At 45.8% G+C, this 19,910-nt stretch overlaps 1 protein-coding gene across 1 annotated transcript; it reads left to right on the top strand.

Annotated features, from left to right (window-relative positions):
* Window positions 1-815: 815 nt before the first annotated feature.
* On the top strand, window positions 816-18,107 carry LRP11 (LDL receptor related protein 11). The gene is made up of 7 exons (XM_082755917.1): window positions 816-1,410; window positions 6,086-6,249; window positions 7,983-8,124; window positions 10,166-10,291; window positions 11,038-11,247; window positions 16,332-16,433; window positions 16,711-18,107. The coding sequence occupies exons 1-7, from the start codon at window positions 867-869 to the stop codon at window positions 16,863-16,865; spliced, it is 1,443 nt and encodes a 480-aa protein (XP_082612043.1). The 5' UTR covers window positions 816-866; the 3' UTR covers window positions 16,866-18,107.
* The last annotated feature ends 1,803 nt before the right edge of the window (window positions 18,108-19,910 follow it).

Raw genomic sequence — 19,910 nt, 5'->3', positions numbered from 1 at the left:
CAAGCAATTACAACCTTGCGCATTTGGTTACTTCTGCCAACTACAGGCACCATATTAGTTGTGGGAGCTCTAATTATGCTTTACGCTCTGGCAGCACAAGTAGTATCAGAGAGTATACGGACAGAGCAGTTGGAAAACAGTGCCACAGATGGCAAACTGGTGTGTCACAGTCAGTATCTCTGCTGTGAACAGATTAATCACCTCTCCAGAATTTTCCCATGCAAAATAAATAAATAAATAAATAAATAAATAAAATTTTAGCTTGATTTTCAGATGAAATGATTATTTTATCTTTATGTTGGCAGATGCTATGGATTATGTTATCTTGTTGTCTAGCTGCTCCATCCTCCTTCCCTTATAACTTTTGGATGCATTGACCAGTTTCAACTAAATCTGATAGGAAATCAAGGAGAAAAAAATGGTTGGATATTGGGAAGAACTTCTTTACTGAGAGGGTTGTGAGGCATTGGAACGGGCTGCCCAGGGAAGTGGTGGAGTCCCCATCCCTGGCGGTCTGTAAAAGACGTTTCGATGTAGAGCTTGGCGATATGGTTTGGTGGAGGACTGTTAGCGTTAGGTCAGGGGTTGGAGCGGGTGATGGTGGAGCTCTCCTCCAACCCAGACGGTTCTGAATGTCCTGGGCACCCCCTGAGGGCCCTGAGCAGCAGGGTGCTCGGGTGGACTGGTTGGGGCGGCAGCCGTGGCTGCTGCTGTGTGGGCGGGCCGTGCTCCGAGCCGCGCACCGCGGCCCCTCCCGGCGGAGCTGTTCGTGCGGCCGGGTGCTGAGCGCGGCGGCTCCGCGCCTGCCTGGCAGCCGGGCGGGGCCGGCGGGGGGAGCCGGGCCCTGGTGGGCCGCCGGCGGGGCCATGTCGGCGCTGGTGCTGCTGCTGCTGGCGGCGCTGGGCGGCCGGGCCGTGCTGCCGGGCGGGCGCTGCGCGGCGCCGCTGGCCGAGCTGCGCTCGCAGCTCTCGGGCGTGGAGTCGCTGCTGGAGGAGTTCCGCCGGCAGCTGCAGCAGGACGAGCCGGGCCCGCCGCCGGCCGCCGGCTCGGCGGTGGCCGGGGGCGAGCGCTGCGGCGGCGGCGGCGGCTTCGGCTTCTCCGCCAGGCCCGACTCCATCATCCGCACCAAGGACTCCATCGCGGCCGGCGCCACCTTCCTGCGGGCGCCCGGCGGGGCGGCGGGCTGGCGGCAGTGCCTGGACGCCTGCTGCGCCGAGCCGCGCTGCACGCTGGCCGTGGTGCAGGCGCCGGGGCGGCCGCGGGCAGCGGCAGCAGCAGCAGCAGCAGCAGGAGGAGGAGGAGGAGGAGCGGATCTGGGCTGCTACCTCTTCAACTGCACCCACCGCGGCCGGCCCGTCTGCCGCTTCGCCCCGCACCGCGGCTACAGCACCTACAGCCGGCGGCGCGCCGGTAAGATGGCTCCGGGGGGGGGGGGGAGGGGGGGCGGCCGCCATTTGCTGCCCCGCCGCGGCCGGGGGGGGGGGTCCTGGTTCAGGGCTCGGCTGCATCGCTGCTGCTGGGCATGTATCCTCACCGCCTGTCTGCAGCGCCTCGTGGCTCTTTATTCGTGAACCACCCGGCAGCACAAGGTGCGGGGTGGCTGGGAACAGGGTGTCCGGGCGGCCTCTGCTTTGTGCCCTCGGTTGGGGGGACATCAACGCTGAGCCCCCCCCCCAGCGCTGCTGAGGTTATGGCAGTGCCTGTGGGGAGCTGCTGGGGGTACAAGGGGGTCACTTTGTAGAAGAGTTTAGGTGTGTAACTACTGCAAAGTGCCTGGGTAGATGAACTAGAAAGTTAGAAGAAGGAATTTGTAGAATTGAAGATGAGGGAAGCCTAAAATGCCTCAGAAACCCAAGGTAGGACCTCAGCGTTTACAGCCAGGCAACTGTTAGGTCTGTGGTATTGTTTATGTAGCAACTTCTGGGTAATTCTGTTTTATGTCCCTCAATGTGTGCACTTGCAAGATAGAAGGCATAAGACTAGCTTTTAAATCAAAGTCACAGAGAATTAGGCATCTCTGAAAACCTTTGAAAACATCTCTGGATGGCCTTCATCGTTTTGAACCGCCTCGGTTCCATTAAAATCTTAAAATCTGACCCTAGTGTAGAGTGCAGTCAGACACGATAAAGGTCACACTCGTTGAAGTGATAATCCACCTATTGGAAATCTTGAATTCCAAAGCTTTGCCTTTTTGGCAGCTTTCATGACTATCAGCACGGGGTTAGCAAGGCAATTTAGGTTTCTAATCTGCAAATTGCTCTGTGTCCTGATGGGTTTATTTAAAAGTCTGCCTCGTGGGTGAGGGTGGTATCAGGAACAGGAGATTATGACTTCTTAATGCAATTAAGCTGGAGATGAAGCAGAGCCACAAAGGAGAATGAACTTTTATTCAAACATCTGTCAGCTGTGACATAAACCAGGAAAGATAAATCAGATTAGATTATTTTGCCATCTGATGTCATGTTACCTCTGCATTCTTGAATTTTATTGAAAAATTAATCTGGACAACAATGGGTAATAGGGCAGTGAGGATAGACCCTTTGTCCCTTATGTCACCACATGATCAAATCTGGGAAGTTTAGGAAATAGCTTTGCATTTCAAGATTTTATGATATGAGGGCATCACCTTTTACCTGTTCTTTTCTTTCAGAGTACTGTGGTGTTGTGTCTTCTGTTGTTTACTCTTTGATAATCCTACACCAACATCTACCCATAAAGATGGTGTCCTTGTAATTCCAAAATACTTCTGAGCATTAGTAAACAGTGATCTCTAGGGCATTCTGTTTGTGTTTATGTTAAGGATCTTCAGTAAGCCAAAAACAATTGCATATCTGGCTCTAGAAGCAGGTAATGAGGGAGATGTATCCTTCAGATCATGTACATCTCTGTGTACTGGAAAAGTCAGTGGAGTGGTGAATTTTTGAAGCTGGCCTTTCCATGGTAAATCAGAGCCCTGATTTTATTTTCTTTTTACACCCGATTTTTGCTGGCTCAATTGTTGATTCACATAGCACGTTCAGGCAGTTCGTGTAGCTTTAACAGTGGAAACCCATGTGGCTGTACTGAAAGAAGAGGTAAATCCTTTTTGCCTTTGTGCAGCAAATCCAAAATTCCTGACATAGAAAGGCTTTGAATGCCTCACGAGAGATGTGTAACATCCCATCTGTGATGCGCGCTGCTGGTGAGCAGTGACCATTCAACGTCAAGGTAAACCGATACCGAAGAAAATGAGGCATTGGTAGTGAAATAACCTTTTATAACAAAGCCCTCATTCAGACAACTAGCTGGCAGCTTCATTGCTGGTGGGCCAAGCCTGTATGGAGGAGGAAGTAGAACAAATGCAGCCTGTCATGTTGTCCCCACTTCAGAAAAAGGGGTTGCTTATAAAGTTATAGCCCATGTTGTAGAGAGCAGCCAGCCCCAGCATCTCAGTGTTGTCCTGATGTATCAGTTTCATATTACATACATTCAATCTGAATAAAAGCTAGGAACAGAAGTTAAAAGATGCTTTACGAGCTTGATTTTTCTACTAACCTGGGGCTGACAGCCCTTTATCCCTGTGGCTGTAGATTACCCCCAAGTATGCTTCCTTTCTTTTTTACACTGACTTCTTAGAAGCATGTACTGACCATGTGTGGGGCTATTTCACCCTGTAAAGATAATACATCCCCTTGTTCAAAACTTTGCCGTGGAAAAAGTCTTCAGCTCGTGAGGCTGACTCTTCCCATGCCAGATGTCTCTCTCAGGTCATGTTTTTCTTTACAAGTGTAAGAGACTAGTTGATTTGCCATCGATTTACCTTTCCAAAAATGTTCTGGTAGCTTACAAAGGCATTGTGCCTTCATCCTGCGTTTTGGCAGGAAGGAACCTTTGCGTTGTCCCAGCACAGCTCCTGCCAGGACAGCTCGGGCCGCTGCAGCGTAACGTTAGTCCAGGAGGAGAAAGCATCTTTATTGCTTATGGTCCGGGGGAACTGGGGCTCGCCTCTACCCTGGAGTTTCTGCAGGGAATTGGTCAAGTCGTTTCAAGCAGATGGGTGATGTGCAACCACTTTCTGAGCTGAGAGGGAGAGAACGGGCTGTGCTGTTTCAGACCCTGGTCAGTCGAGCTCATTATCCTCTTTTTGGCAGTGATGGGTAAAGTAAATAGCCACGTAAAGACTGCACATAGTTCCTACCTACCCCATAAGAGTTGTCCTGGCACCACAATGATGGTGTTTATTAACAGTATTTTTTTGCACCTAAATGGTGCTTTTTAAACACCCTGGGCTTTGAGAACTCTGTGTACACACACTCGGCAAAGCTTCCTGTGCCAGCTGGAGCAGTGGGAACAGTTTCATACTTTCTATTATTAGATGCTTTTTTCAGTTATTTGTACGTTCCCCTACGTGAAGGCGTTTGTGTTGGAATGTGCTGTGTCTGGTTTCATCTGTCTTTCCCTGACGCTTTCATAGGAGTGTCTTAGAGCAAAGCAGCAAAGAGCAGGTCTGTCCTGCAGTCACTGCTGGAAACTGTGCCACTGCTCTGTTGGCTTCTGTGCCCTCCGGCAGGCTCTGGAAATGGGATGGGAGTGTATGAAAGGAAGGCTCCCGACACTGGCAGGAAGCACCTTGTGCAGCTCTACCCACACCAAGGGAAGTTACAGGCTCAGGAGATGCTTTTCAGAGCTGCATATCAATGCTCTGTGCACCTACCTTCTTCATTCAGCCCGCTGCATGCCCTGACCGCTGTGTGAAGAAGGAAGGAAGATGTCTCCTGCAAATACTGAGGCACCAAACCTGTATTTTCAGTACATCTCAGTACACTTTGGAGAAGAAGTGAGCTGTGTGGCATGTTTGCAGGGGGGCAGAAGGAGAGCAGAGGTCAAGGAGCAGAAAGCACCCTGCCACTTCAGAGTGCCAGGGATGTGCCATGCCCAGAGAATGAATGATACCTGGGCAGGGAACTACAAAAAGATACGTTCTTGTGGGTAAAGCTGTCAAATGCTCACTTGCAGAACTGGATTTTATCTGTCTCTGTCCACTGCATTTCCTGAATGATGCCGGGCAGATCACTTCTCACAGGTCATTTCACTTGAGGTACCATGCATTTTGTTAGCCTCACCTGAAAAACTTCTGCTCTGATTGGCAACAGTACTTAATACTCACAACATTATTCAGTAACAACTGTGTTTGGAATAAAAGAAAATGCCACAAATCTTATGAACATTAAAAAAAAAAAGTTTTGGATGTCTTCAATTAGGTACTTAAAATGGTACTTAAAAACTTGGTGCTCATTTCTGATCATTTATATCATGATGTTCTTGAGCACAACTTCACCAGGACTTCAGCTTACATTAAATAAGGTTTTCACTCCCGTAAGGGTGTATTACAAGAGACCAAGAGTGTGAAGTTAGGCAGAGTGCTGCAAAAGGTGTGCAGGGACTGCCATATGAATGTATATGTAATTTATATTTACATCAAATTTCCTTAACTCATAGTAAAATAAAACAACACAACACTGATGCTAGCAGTCGTGTTGTATTAGAGAAACATCCATGTACACAGAGAGGTTTCCTGTGCAGTAGGCTTGCAATGTAGCGGTTATTTCCTGGAGACAGCTCTGAATACTGAACAGTTAACTGAGTTAAAACATAGGTAGATAGATATTACTTCATTTAAATCATGCACTATTGAACATGGTGCTTCTGGCATTTTTAAGCCTTCAAACAAACAGAAATAATATATTCTTATCTCCATTAATCTTGTAGTTTGTAACACAAGTTCTTTTGCCTAGTGGAAGCTTAAGTTTTGAGGAGCTTTTGTTTTTCATCACATGGTGTGAGTTTGGGCTGCAGCAGCATCCCAGCAGCATCTGACAGCCCATTCAGCTAACAGCTACAGACATGCTAAAGTGGTTAACTGAATGGTCCCTACCTGAGACTGAAGAATATAGCTACTGAGTGCTGAGTAGTGTTTGTTCTCTTTTTCAGGAAGTCGCACGGCTGTGAATCAATAACTTAACCAAGAAAAATCTGCTTGATATAAATAACCACCCAATTCCCCCTGATAAATAACTGAGCCTCTCTTTTTTTTTTTTTATTGAAGAAGAAGAATATGATGAGCCTCCCCTGTGCAAGGCAGGACAGGATGTTGTGCTGCAGTCACCTGTCGACTGGGTGCTTTTGGATGGTAGAGAAAGTTCGGATGACCATGGAATTGTGCAGTATGAATGGACGTTGCTCCAAGGCGACTCAGCTGTTGAAATGAAGGTACTTCGAACTGGAGATATTTAAGACCTGTCTGGATGCCTCCCTGGGCAGCGTGCTCTAAGGAACCTGCTTTGGCAGGGAGGTTGGACCCGATGATCTTTCGAGTTCCCTTCCAACCCCTACAATTCTGTGATTCTGTGATTTAAAATTGACCATCAAAAGAGGGATTCTCCATCATACCCTTCTTTGTGACTGCTGTAAGAGCAGCAGAAATGGAAAGGAAGAATGTCTCAAACCCATAGAGTCTACTGACAGTCTGTTCATAGTCCATGGTATTACGGGAACACTGGGGACTCAAACTACAGTCAGCCAACTCTGAATTACTTGAGGTTGCATTGCAATTTGACACTGTTATATCAAAGACCACTGTGAGTTTGTTCATTTAGTATTTTATCCGCTTGAAAATTAAAAGGTCAAGGGAGTACAGGAGTACATAAGGAGTCCAGACAGTGTAATGCATAGAAATGTCTTGAGTGGTGCTTTAAGAGTGGTTGCTAGATACTGTTAAAGTTCAGATGTTTATTTTCACTCAGATTCACTCGATAAGTTTGAGACCAGTTCTTTATTTAAACCTGCAAAATTCACATTTGTGTTGGTGATTTCTTTATATTTGATAAATGAAAACAATTCTGACACAGGTTCATGCTTTTTATTGTGTTCAGATGAGCAGGGATTTCTCCCACAGATATGTACACTGATGGTTTTCCATGGTAGTTTAACTTTTAGTAGAGTTAATAATTGTGATTATTTGTACAGTCTGCACTTGCTATCCTTAGTGCTTTTGTTGCTATCCTGAAGTTAGTGGATTTCTTGTAATCTATTCTTAATAAACTGTACATGAGTCCTTAGCTGCAAGGGAAAATGAGATGGTGTTTATTTAAGATAAAAGGCAGCTGTTGCATTGCACGTACGTATCAAAAATAAACAGAAGGCACAGGAGGGCAGAGACTGCTATAAAGATGTCTTATCATATCATAGAGGGAAGCCAGTGGAAATTTTTTTTTCTATTGTGACTGATTAGCTTAAGGATAATTTGCTTCTCAGATTTCTATCCACATGCTGTAGCTGCAAAGCTCTGGCAGTTGTAGGCAATTGTTGGTCTGGTTTGTTTGTTTGTTTTTTTAATGTTGATTATCTGGAAAGTTACTGTCTAGTCCGAGCCAAAGTTTGGAACAAAGGAGGCACACTAAGGGATCCTTAAGGGCAGAAGAGAGAGAAAGAGAAAAACACAGAGGTTGTCAGGAAGAGCAGTGTATTCTGAAGTCAGCGGTGCTTCTCTGGATGTGCACTGAGAAGAGAGTTGGACTCTGTGGTTCATGAGTTCTAAATTACATATTTGCTCTCCCAGTAGCCATGGTGAAGAACAGCAGATGTTTCTGAGATCATATTTAGTTCTGCGATACAATAAAGAATAAAATTCTGAAGTGTCACATTCATCATCAGGAGGTAATCAACAGAATGATTAGGTAACACTGCATTTGGATAAATGCACGGGAAGAAGAATACAAAAGGAAAGAAATTTCAGGTTAGGAAAAAATTAATTTATCAATACATTTAGTAATAAAGCTAGGTCTAGGACTCTACTGACATATTTATTGAAAATTCCAGTTCTCTTAAGAGAAGCATCTAATCTGTATGAAAGGCATCGTGCAGAAATGATCTACTTAGTCCTAGACATTACGGACAGATCCTTTATACCAGCCTGACTTTTTTCTCTGTTTGTCTTCTATCAGGTACCACAGCCAGGAACACTGAAGCTGTCTCACTTCCAGGAAGGCACGTATATTTTCCAGCTAACCGTGACAGACACTGCTGGTCAGCGGAGCTCGGATAACGTCTCTGTGACCGTTCTCCCTATGGCTCATTCTGCAGTAGGTGAGAAGCTGAGTGCAGTCGGTGGCCATGTCATGCCCAGGGTACGCTGCTCAGAGCAAGGGGCTTGATGGAGAGAGAAGTCTTACTCCCGTTTCCATCATATTATCTCTCCCATCTTCATTGTATAACAAAATCTCGTTCAGTTTTGAGTTGCTGTTCCAATTTGAGGAAGCAAATACCACATTTGTTAGAGCAATAATACCTAAAGTTTTTAAATGTTCATCCCCATGTGGTGAATAAGCAGGCAAGGTTGGAGAAATAAAATACTGCCGTATGTATCAGACACCATTATTGTTCATTGTGTAGCCAGGTGGCTCATGGAACAGGACAGAGATTGTGGTACAGGGAAGACCCAAGTAAAAGCAGTAAATAGTATGTATGACTCACAGACTAATAAAATTATTGCCTGCATCTGTAGTCTGCAAGGTTTCTGGTTTTCATGCATTTAAGCCTTTCTGTGTAATGTTTGTTAACCAGTGAAACCTTACGTTACTGTAGCAACCAAAACTGGAATTGACCCATCATTTTTTAACTCTGAGCTTAAGAAACACGGAAAAAGCATAAAAGGTAGGAAGGAAGATAGAAGTCTGTGGCTGTAATTATGCTGTAATTAGCAAGCTGCTAATGTAGATCTGCTGTTTTGGCACAAAGTTAAGGGTAAACTGGCATAATTACTGTGTTCAGCAGACCCAGTGAAAACTTGCTCTGCAGCAGTCCAATATCACTACGTGAAAGGTTTGTCCCAGTGGCAGTAAATGGACATTATATAAATCCACTTACGAGTCTGTTAATAATAGCTGTGTTCTAGTAATAGATGGTAGAATTGTATTCATTAGTGTTTAATTCAGCTAAAGCAGACAGAGAGGTTTGTTTATTTGTTGCTGTGGGCATCTGTGGTATCTCTTGGGTGGAGCATGCAGAGGATTTGCTGCCTTTTTTCTTCTTCTCACTCCCCAAGTATGTTTGCAGTTCGAGTGCTACTGCCATGGTTAAACGAGAGCACAGAGCCTTAATGCTTGCAGCACCTGTGCTATTAGTAGGACTGAAGTTAATGAGATATATTTTCAAACTACAGTTTTGGGGGGCTTAAGCATACGCTTGTGTTCCTGCCATACTTTCATTAGTGTTGTTCAGCTTTAAAAACTGTTGTTCTGGTGCTTCACAGGGTGACAACCAAAGGCTGTGATTTGCTTATGCAAATTGATTTGCTTTTACAACTGTGCCCAAACAGCGAATTTGATAGCGCTTTACAAGCAGTGAAATACACTGCTGGTGGGAGGAGGAAAGCACGTATGTAAACACTTGGTAATTACAAGGTCAGAATGGGTTTCAGGAAAGCTTTTAGAATATAATTGCAGTTGTGAAACATCCAGGGATATCCTCCATTTCCAGAGGAATCTCAGTACTAAAGCAGGCAGCAGGCAGTTCTCTCTGGTGAAGGTCACTTGTAAGACCTTGTGCTCAGCCCTGCTCTGGCAGGATGGATGGGTTGTTCATGCGGATAAATGGCAAGTACTCTTTTAGTATTTTAATTTGGTTACAGAAAACATGCCATAAGAGATTCCATGTAGTCCATAGGTGTGTCTGTAAGATAACTTACTGTCAGAAACACGGAATGAGTATGTAGTAGGAATTACATGCTGGAGAAAGACAGCTCTAACTACAGAGATCTCATGTAAATATTCTTCAGGATTGTCCTAGGTCTTCTAACCCTGCAAAGATCTCTTTTCAGCATAGGCTGGTGGAGATTAAAGCACTATAGGGGTGCTGCATGGCCTGTAGGGCTTCCAGGTTGAGTGGTTTTGAAGTAAAGAGGTTTCCAGAAGAGCAATAAGGGTGCAAGGAACAATGATTAGCTGTATTAGCTTCTCTGTCAACATAATGTCATGTAGCTGGGCCTGGCCTTTCTTCAGCTTTGTCCATGGTCCTTCTTGTCATAGTGTGGTTTGGCATTTTCCTGGCTGCTGCAGATTTTAGTCATTGACTCAGTATTTACTGTTCCTATTTCTTTTTTGGTAATTCGGGAATTGTTTCTCTATAGCCTGTGTCGGGGTTTGCTCTCGCTACCAGTTCATCTGTGATGACGGCTGCTGCATCGACATCACATTTGCTTGCGATGGCGTGAAGCAGTGCCCTGACGGCTCCGACGAGACTTTCTGCCAGAACCGTAAGTGCCCCGTGGGACAGCATAGATTGTGACAGTAACTGCAGACTGTGCAGCCAGAGGGAAATGATGCCCCCCTCTGTGGCTTCTCCTGCCAACAAGCAGCTTGCTCCCAGCGTAGAACCATTAGTTGGTATGTGGGAATGTTTCATATCAGCATTGAGGAGATGCTCAGAAATCTATTCAATTTTTTTCAAAGTGTATCAAAACTATCAAAAGTCCCTGAATAGCAGATTTTGAGTTACAGATCTCAACATTTACGAGATCAGTTCTTTACCTGTGTAGTGATTCTGGAGACAAGAACTCCTGTATTTATCTAAAAGGGCAGCTCAGAGGTGCACTTCAAAGTGCAGCTCTGCACCTTACCTGAATCTGAAACACTGGAAATCTGGATGTATAGAGCAACCAGCTGATTCACCAGTGCACTCTTAGTTTTCATTATTTACCCTCAACATATGCCCACACTCAGCAAAGTGTACAAAAATGATCAGAGGGTGAATTGGCATAGTGGCTAATCACTCTCCCATTAACATTTCAGTTGCTGGGTTTCACTTTAGGTATGCTCTAGCTCAGCAGCTGAGCAGTGGGCGATCGGTAGCTTGCAATGTATGTGGAACTCACATTTCATCGTATGTCTGAGTCAGGCAAACTTGGTTAGTCTACCTGAAGGCTCATGTTGCAGGGTTTTCTATCAGAATATTCCCGTTCCTTTCCTATATAAAAATTGATTTTTGTTTCTGTTAACATAGTCAGCCAAGGCCGGAAGACAGTGACTCATGCAGCCTTTGGCACTACCCAGCAAAGGACTGTAGGACTGACTGAAAATACAGATGAAAGCTCTGCAGAAAACACCCTGAAAGCCACTGCCAGAAATCAGCCGCTCCTTCCACTGGATGCAGACATGTCTAACCAATCGCTTTCTCAGGGACCAAAGAAACAAAACAGTGGATTTGTGCCAGGTAAGAGCTGAAAAGCATCAGTTTCAATAAATCATCCTGTCTCGAGGAAGACAGGTCTTTCACCTTAAACTGTCTTTTGGTGCCTGGCTAAAAGTAAACTTTTGCAAATGTAAGAAAAATGCAAAAGAAGCCTGCAATAGGTAAGTTACAATTAGTAATTGTCAAGTCTGGTTTGTAGCAGCTGCAAAGAGAAAGTTAACATGTAGAAGCACTAGGAAAAAAATGCAGTCTAAGGAACAAAGCATGCAGTGAGCTAAATAGAAACAGGTTCATCTGTGTAAGCTGATAGATGGGAATCTTTAGATTTGCAGGGTTTTACCTTCAGTAGAACATAACGTGCTGTTCAAATTGACTGAAACCAATTGCATATCTTCTAGTGCTAATTGATGACTTTTTTTCTTCCCTGAAGTAGTATCTTGGTTATTATGGGCACTTTTTTCTGACTTGTATATTCAGAGCAGGAGAAGTCTTTCATTGCTATAGAGTAGGCTCAGTCTTTAGTAACAAACAATCCCAAGTCCCTGTCGTATTCTCTGTACTGGCTGCAAGCCTGTTGTGAGTCAGTGTGTAGGGATGTTACAGGCAGCAGTCACCAAACATTGCCTTGGTAGAACTCCAGAAGCTGCAGTGAAATTGGTGTGCCTTTTAAGGCAGCCAAAGGTGGTTCCTGCTGCTGAATTAAAATGACCTGAAATGGCAAATGGCAGCTGAATGAAAGCAAAACGTCACAGAGCCTAAAATGAGTGCAAGACCTCCCACTTCTGTTTCTTAAGAGTTCAGACTGATTCTTGCTCCCCAGGATGCAGCTAATTATAAACACAGTTTTGTTTTCTTCTTACAACAAAGCTGTGCTCAGTGCCCTCTGCTATTGACTCTCGTAAAGAATACTTCCCTAGTTCACACTTCAGATTCTTGTATTTCAATTGTGGAGGCCGCAAAGGGAGTGAAACAATGATCTTCAAGAATTTCACTCCCTCGGTGAATAAGTAGAAACTTGCAGCAAAATCTTGTCTCACATGTTTCCCCCTTTTCTGTCAGTGTAAAAGAACTCGGTGCTCCTTATCGGAATGAGTTAAAACTCTGCAGTCTGCCCCAAACCCATTTGGCATCATAGTTCTGAGCAACACCTGATACAGGGCTACCCAAACTACAGATCAGGTTGCCAAAGGCCATTGCAAACTCCAGTGGAAAGTCAGCTGCTGTGTCTTAAAAGCCATTGGGCTTGTGAATCCAGAAGTAAAACCAGAATTGAGGTCACCAAGCTTGGCCACCTATAATCAATTATAATTGGAAGTGTGTGGAAGAGTGGCTCCTCTGTGTAGTTACTTTCAGTGTTTACCCTCCTGCATGGTGACTTGCTTGCACAGTTTTTGCTCTTAAAGTAGGCTTTTACCCAGCAGGTAAACAGCAAAAGAAAAAAATATTATGAAACTTTAAAAAAATGATGGGGCTTCGGTGATAAGTATAGTACCAGAACCAAAATACCAAAATCTGTTGTTTTAAACAAGCAAGATTTCCAGCTGACCGTGTCTGTCTTTAATGCTTTTGACAAGGCTCAGCCTGAATTTAATTTCAGTTGAATGATACGTAAGGATTTACTTGTAGAAAAGAAGGAGCCAGTAACGCAATAGTTTTAACCAGAAAAGCAGCAAACAGTTCAGCAAGTTTTTAAATAGCCTACGGATCAGTTCCAAAGAGGGTGCATGTGGTGGGACATCAGAGGCACTAGGTACCTGGGCCTGAAGGGCAGCTGCCCAAATCTGCATGAGTTTCTGTTTCCTTATGGAGAGATTTAAAATCCATGGAGGTACATTAATGATACACAGAGATCCAAAGAAGTTCAAGTCCTGCCCCACTGGCAGGCATCACAGCCACTAGGGACCTGAGCTGGCAGACATCTAACCCATTCCTAAAAATGCACCCTGATGCAGTGAATTAAGTTTCTGTCCATCACTGTCATCTCAAGGAGATCACAGACCAAATTTAATAATTAGGTGCTACAAAAATGCGATGACTTTTACTCTGTGTGCACGTGCTTTATCTTGGATAACTGCTCCAGACAAAGGGAGAAGTAGATGGGACTTGCCAGCTCCCTGCTAGGATGATTGACTTGGTTTAGAGCAATGCGAGGAGAAAGAAGAGGACAAAATCCTTTCTTAGGGGTGAGAGCACTCCCCTGGGCATCCTGACTGCTGGTCCTTCCTCCAGTTCCAGTACGACAATCCAGTAAGGCAGTCACTGTGCTCACACACACTCTTAGGTTCCCCTGCCTCACTTGGTAGCGTTGCCAGACCCACTGCTGGAAAGAGAATGACTTTGTTAGGGGAGACAGAAACGAGCAGCTCTGAGCAGCACACCTGGAAAAGTGTTCAGGAGAGCAGGGACTGCTGCGCAAATGCCGAGGGGAGGTAAGCAGCACTGAACAGAAATGACAGCAGCAGCCTCAGAGATTCAGCCATTGCAGTGGCTGAAATCCTGTCCCGGGATCTGTGCTTTCCTGAGACAGATGCCAGACCCTGCGCTGGTACCGAGGCAGATCCTGAGCCTCCAAGTCACGTTGTAAAGGTCTTGGTGGACAGGACAGTCGTATTGCTTGTTGGCTTAGAGCTGACTTTACAAGCATCTAGGCTGATGATAGACTGTTGTAAATCAGACTCATAAATGAGCTTTAGTGCTTGTAATGTCAGAGGTGAGAAGCTGTCTAGTTAAGATGCATGTTAAGGGATGTGGCTTTGCAGGGCCAGCACAGGTTCCAGCACTCCCTCCACTGGGGGGAGCTCATTTCAGGCCTACATCTCTCTTACTTCGTTGGCATTTGCTTCTTTTCCTACATCTGTTTGAATTACAGTGCTGGTTACAACACCAGTAAAGACCCTTCCACCTTTTGTCTGTAAGAATGAAGATACCCAGTAAACGGATCTCTGTGTCAAGGCATGCCATGTTTGTCTTTTCTCATTTGTAAAACGAGCTGGGATGGGCTGTGGCATTCGGGCTGTTGGATAGCTCTTTGCAGCAGGGCTACAATACATCTGTGAGGGTAATACCAAGGGAAATCTATCCCAGAACCCCATATTCTCCTAATAATTATAATAATTATCTGTTCCCAATTTCCCTGAGCCTGTTTCTTTACTCCAGTAGCCTCTCGAATTTGGCTTTGATTTGATACAGGCTTTTTACGGATTTATGCTTAAATATAAAAATGTGAAAATGTGCTCATTCAAGGTGCAGGCTGTTGGAAACTTCTACCTGGCCTAACAGGGAATCTGTTAACAGTAAAATAAAATAAAAAAGTAATTGTGGACAGTGGGTGAGCTTTGTTCTGCCTTTGCAGTGGGGTTTCTCTACAGCAGCGTGACCCAAGGGGAGCACCAGGTCCGGCTTACAGACCACCCTGGGGGCTCAGTGCACGGAGTCTTTTGTAACAGCCTCGTGATTTCCTTCTGTCCAAGCTAGAAGATGAAATGTTTTCTTCTGTAGCTGGGAGTGGGTGCAGGAGGAGGAACTCAGTGTCAGTGAAGGAGTCCTTTCCCCTTGCAGACATAACGGCAGAGCGAGGTAACCCAGACTGCATCTCCTGCAAAGGCCAGCGCAGCACTTCTGCCTGCCTGCCTCCAGTATGCCCTGGCATCATTTCCAGGGGTGTTCTCCAGCCAAAATGCATACTCTGGCACTGCTGCACTTGCGGATGAATACAACAAAAACACAGTGGCAGCAGAGCACACCGGGGTGAGCGATGGGCTAGTTCCTAAGCACCAGTAGCCATCTGAGGAGCCACAGTGCTGTAGCCAGGTGGCATTCCTAAGCAGTCAGAAGGCTTTCACCTCCCGGCGCAGCAAACTGGAACGGACAAATCACCGTAACAGCTTTGCATTGCCCTGGCACAGGGTCTGTGCCGCACCAGCTGTTCGGCAGCACTGCTCGGGGATGGGATTACAACGTTTGACTGAGTGCCCAAGCCTTAGTCATGTTCTCACTGTGGAGGCATCCCCAGCAGTAGCTACTGCTCAGAGCTGAGATGTAGGGTAACCAGAAAGGGCTATAAATTCCAATTCCTAGGCACAGAATAGAAAATGAAGAGAGAGTCAAAATAAAACCAAGCCCACATAACACGCTTTAGTCTAATATTGTTAAAATTATTACTAGGCAGGCAAGAAGCCCAAATTTATCAAAGTTACATCACCTCAGGGAAAAAAAATCTCTTTTCTCCACCTCTCTAGAGTTACCTGACAAAATCTCGCCGGCGAGCTTAGTACTCCGAGTCAAAGCAGCACCAGTGGGGTGAACTGATTATCGTGAAGGCATTGCATTTAGCTGTCAGTCTTGCATTAAGTGGTCCCATAGCTATCAGTGCAGGACTCCGGTGTGAGGGCAGGAGGAAGGAGTCCCAGCTGCATTACTCTTTGCTCTTGTGAAGTAAAACTGCAGTGGTCTGCACTCCCAGGGTGAACACTTCTGGACAGCAAAGCGTGTGCGCTCTCCTCTTGTGTCGTTACAAACAGTGCTCTGTTGCTCCTCCTCTACCACACACAGCTGAAGTGCCTAAGTTACCGTTTTTCAAACATTTTCCCCACGTATTTTCATGTCTTCCAAGTACTAGGTTCTGCTTTTGTATGTGTCAGATATTAGGCAAAATTAAGGGAGCTTGAGCAGTCAAACCATGCACCTCCTGCTTTACAAACCATAAGGATGGAGATAACATGACTTGAAATGGCCTCATTTTCAGCTATATGTAACTGCTTCAGTAATGCTTTAGCTCATATTGGTGTATAGCCTGTTAGGAAAGCTTTAAGAGAGAAATTATATCTTTTTTTTTCAGTGGAAAGTGACCCCACATGGGTTTGGTTGAGATGCACTGCGGTTTGTGATGAAAAAAATGAATTTATATTTTAGTATGAGTTTCACATTATTTAAAAAAAATAAATAAATTACATGATAAGAATCAGCAGTTTTTAAACTGTTTTTTTTTCTTTTTTTTTTTTTCTAAATTCAAATGCTTTCATGTTATTTGATTTTAGTATCCTGTGGATAAGACTTCCTGAGTTGCTCAACTGCAATATTCATTTGTCTTGCTTCGTTTTCTGCAGATAACAGTTCCTCAGGGAAAAAAACAGATGATAAAGATGAAAATGGCATAACTGTGCCAAAGAGAGATCAGCTTGGAGGTGGTCACCCAGTCCCAGAAACAGGTAAGACTGACTGCGTGAATTCATTTTGAGTTACGTTGGAGTTTTTCAGTCAGGTGACACAGACCCAGATGCTGCTGTCAGGGACTGAGCAGCGTGCTTCCATGTTCTGACCCACTCTCAGCACGTGATCACACAGTTTAATTTCTCAGTGTGAGTTTCTCCAAATATTAGCACCCAGCTGATAGAGCAGCTGTGTTTTTAAAGAGAATTTTGAGGTTTTCTCTACTGTTTTCCCACTGCATTAAATAAAGCATAATCTGTCTTAATCTCTCTGCAGGTGCTGTACTGCCTTTGGCCTTAGGCTTGGCCATCACGGCGTTACTGCTGCTTATGGTTGCTTGCAGACTGCGTTTAGTGAGACAGAAGCTTAAAAAAGCTCGACCCATTACATCTGAAGAGTCTGATTACCTCATCAACGGGATGTATCTCTGAAAATCAGATCTAGGTCTGTCGTTTTCTCCCCTTTCTCCTGTGTCCATGTACCTCTGCCTCTAAAAAAGGACCAAAGTCTTTAGTTAAGTTTCAAATGTAGAAGCCTCCAAGGTGAGGAACGCGTTCTCCCCCTTTGAAGAAGTAAAGATGTGGGTGGATGCCCACGGTCAGAAGCTCAGAAGCCTTCAGGCTCCGGCAGACTCTGTAGAAGACGCCGCCAGGTGGAGACCCCCCCGGGGCCATGGGGGTGCCCTCACCCTCCCCGCAGCAGCCGGGCCCCAGGGCCCTGTGCTGGGGCAGCCAAGGCAGCAGGTCCCCGTGGCGCTGCCCGGGGCGTAGAGGGCAGCTCGTCCCTGCCCTGCTGCTCCACACTGGGTACGGGGACGCGCTTACCTGACTCACAGGGAGCGGTTTCATGAAAGAATTTTGTTTTGCTTTGTTAATTAAAAGCAATCGCCATCTAAGCACCAGCTTTTGTAACGAAATTTGGGATTTAAGGAACAGATTGTATTTTTCATTCGTAGTTTAAACCTCTCTGCAGCTAACAGAGCCACGCTCACTAAAGTGAAAACATGAGTAGAGAAGCAGTTTGGACTTGGCAGTGTCCAACAGCTGTTGGGTGCGATCCCGGAGCTGCATCTCCCCGGAGCTCGTGGCTTGTTGAGCCTTCTCCACCCCAGCTCCACGCACTCCACCTTGCAAAAGAGCAGCGGGCTGCAGCTCTGCTCTGACACCAGCCCCAGCTTTGCTAGCAGTAGCCGGGTTTGTGGTGTTGGGAGTTCCTTCGGGGTGAAAACCAAAGTTAGTGGTAGCCAACCAGGCACGGTCAGCGTGACTGCCGCCTCCAGCAGAGCGGCTGAACCCCACCCCTTCTTCCCCGGAGCCTGGGGGCTGTGCTGGTGAACTCCTAGCTCCCTGCTAAGCTTGAAAGCTTCAGCGACGTGTCCCCACCCCAGCAAAATTCTCCTAGAATTAGAGCAAGTAATTGATATGTGTGAGTGAACTTCAGGTGTGTTAACAGTAAATCATGTACAGTACATGTTATATATACCTACGTACCGACACCATGCCGTCTATCTCGTTTGACCGTCCGAGGATGTCGCATTCATCATGGGTCCCAATAAAAGCAGAGGCAGGTGAGGCATGCATCTTTTTGTATGTTGTCTTTTGTACTTCAGTAACTCCAAGTCTACAAGAACCTTGCCATGATAAACAGATAGCTCTTTGAGTTGCTTGGTCTCGTTTAATTTATGTAAAATAGCTCTAATAAACCTGTTTTATTCTTACATCTCCTGCATTGCATTTATCTTCAGCTACCAGATAAATTCTGGGTAACATTCCTCCCAACAGATAGATAGGAGCATATAAAATAGGCACCACAGAAGGGCCTTAGAAGAAGGTGGGATGTGCACGGTGGGGGGAGGTGTAGAGACGTTTTGTTGCAGGAGGACCGAGAAGAGGGCCATATCTCCCATCTTCACCCATCATCACCTGTCTCAAGAGCAGGACTCAAGCTGTGCATCAAGCAGGAGTGAATTGGGTTGGCAGTGCTGCTTGCCAGGGCCTTTCTGCTGGTGCTCTCCGCTTCCAACTTGGGGGCACAGCCTACAGCAGGCGTGGCGCGTAGCACAAGCCCCAAAAGGCTACTTGATAAATCCAGCCTTCTAGGAAAGATGCGCTGCCCATCTGCTAGGGATATATCCCCTATTATATTGAAAAATCATTGCTTTTGCTTTATTTGGGTTTAAGCAGCTAATCCTTCACCATCTCCCCATAGCAGCTTTTTTTCTCACCGTGCACGTACCGCTCCTATTACCAAAATCCCTGACAGCAAGCATAGCACAGGACAAAGCTACCAGTATGCTGCAGGTGCCAGTCTTCCCAGAGACCTTTCTTTCTATGTGGTGACATTTGCTGCCATGCAGACCACCACGCTAAAGCAACTGGAAACTCCGCAGCTAGACTGAAGTTTACAAAAGGGTCGCACCTCACCAGGAAGCGTGGGCATCCACAGCTCGATTCAGAGCAAGACAAAGTTGGCAGAGTATGAGATTGCCTCAGCAGCTGCTAGCATCTCAATAACATTTCACTTTCTACAAGCTGTGAGACTTCAAATGAGTAATGCTGAACTCCTGGGCTGGAGCACGCCCAAGCACCAGCAGAAAAAGCCGTGCCACGACACCACTGCCAAGGTGCTGGGGGTGCTGCCCCTCTCCTGGGGCTGCTCCCAGCCCTTGCCTGCTGCCAGCACCACTCCGTAGCCCTTCCCCAGCAGCTCCCAGGGCTGAGTCTGTAACGTGCTCCATCCACTTGTTTTTAATTACCAGTGTCCTTAGCCAGAGGACAATACCGGTTGCTTTGATAGCACACACCTGTGGGCATCACTCTGTGTATTAGGAGAGCCCATTACAGACTGTTTAGTCAGTGTGTTTTCATGTTGATCAAGGTAGGTACTTCAGTTCAAATGCTTTTTTTCCATAAGGCACCTGCCCGATTTTGCAGGGGTCTTAGCCTGAACACCCCCGTTGCCTTTCCATAGCCCTGCAGGATCACGGCAGTTCCAGAAGCACATTTGGAAAACAGAAAGGCTGAGATAGGTCAACGTGATGCTCCATTTACTGTTTTAAATCCTAAATAAAGCATAAAGGCTCCAGTCCCAAACTGCAGAGCGAGTCAGAGGCAGCGACCAGCAGCAGCACAAACATGCTGCCCGAACAAAGCGGAGCCTTTCCAGCAGGCTCAGCGGGCTGACAGCCACACAGCACAAAGGTCTGAGCTTGCTGCTGCTGTCACGAGCATCAGGAACACGATTTTTCAGTCTCTGCTGGCAAAAGCTAAAAGAGTAAAAGCACAGGGGAAAAAAAAAAAAAAAAAGGATTCAAAGAGCTGATGGACATACGGACCAAAAAAAAAGTCACAAAGCAATTAGCTTAACTGAGGTGGGGGAATATGTAATGTGTAGAAGTACCTTTGCTAAATATTTTTCAACTAGTAGTTACTTAAATTGGGAAGCAAGAATGCAAGGCTACAAGCACACGTGCAATA

The sequence above is a fragment of the Aythya marila genome (genome assembly GCF_965140915.1).
Source record: "Aythya marila genome assembly, chromosome: 3".
In the NCBI taxonomy this organism is placed as follows: Eukaryota; Metazoa; Chordata; class Aves; order Anseriformes; family Anatidae; genus Aythya; species Aythya marila.
The sequence above is the reverse complement of the archived record's forward strand: the minus strand, read 5'-3'. Positions and strand labels throughout refer to the sequence as shown.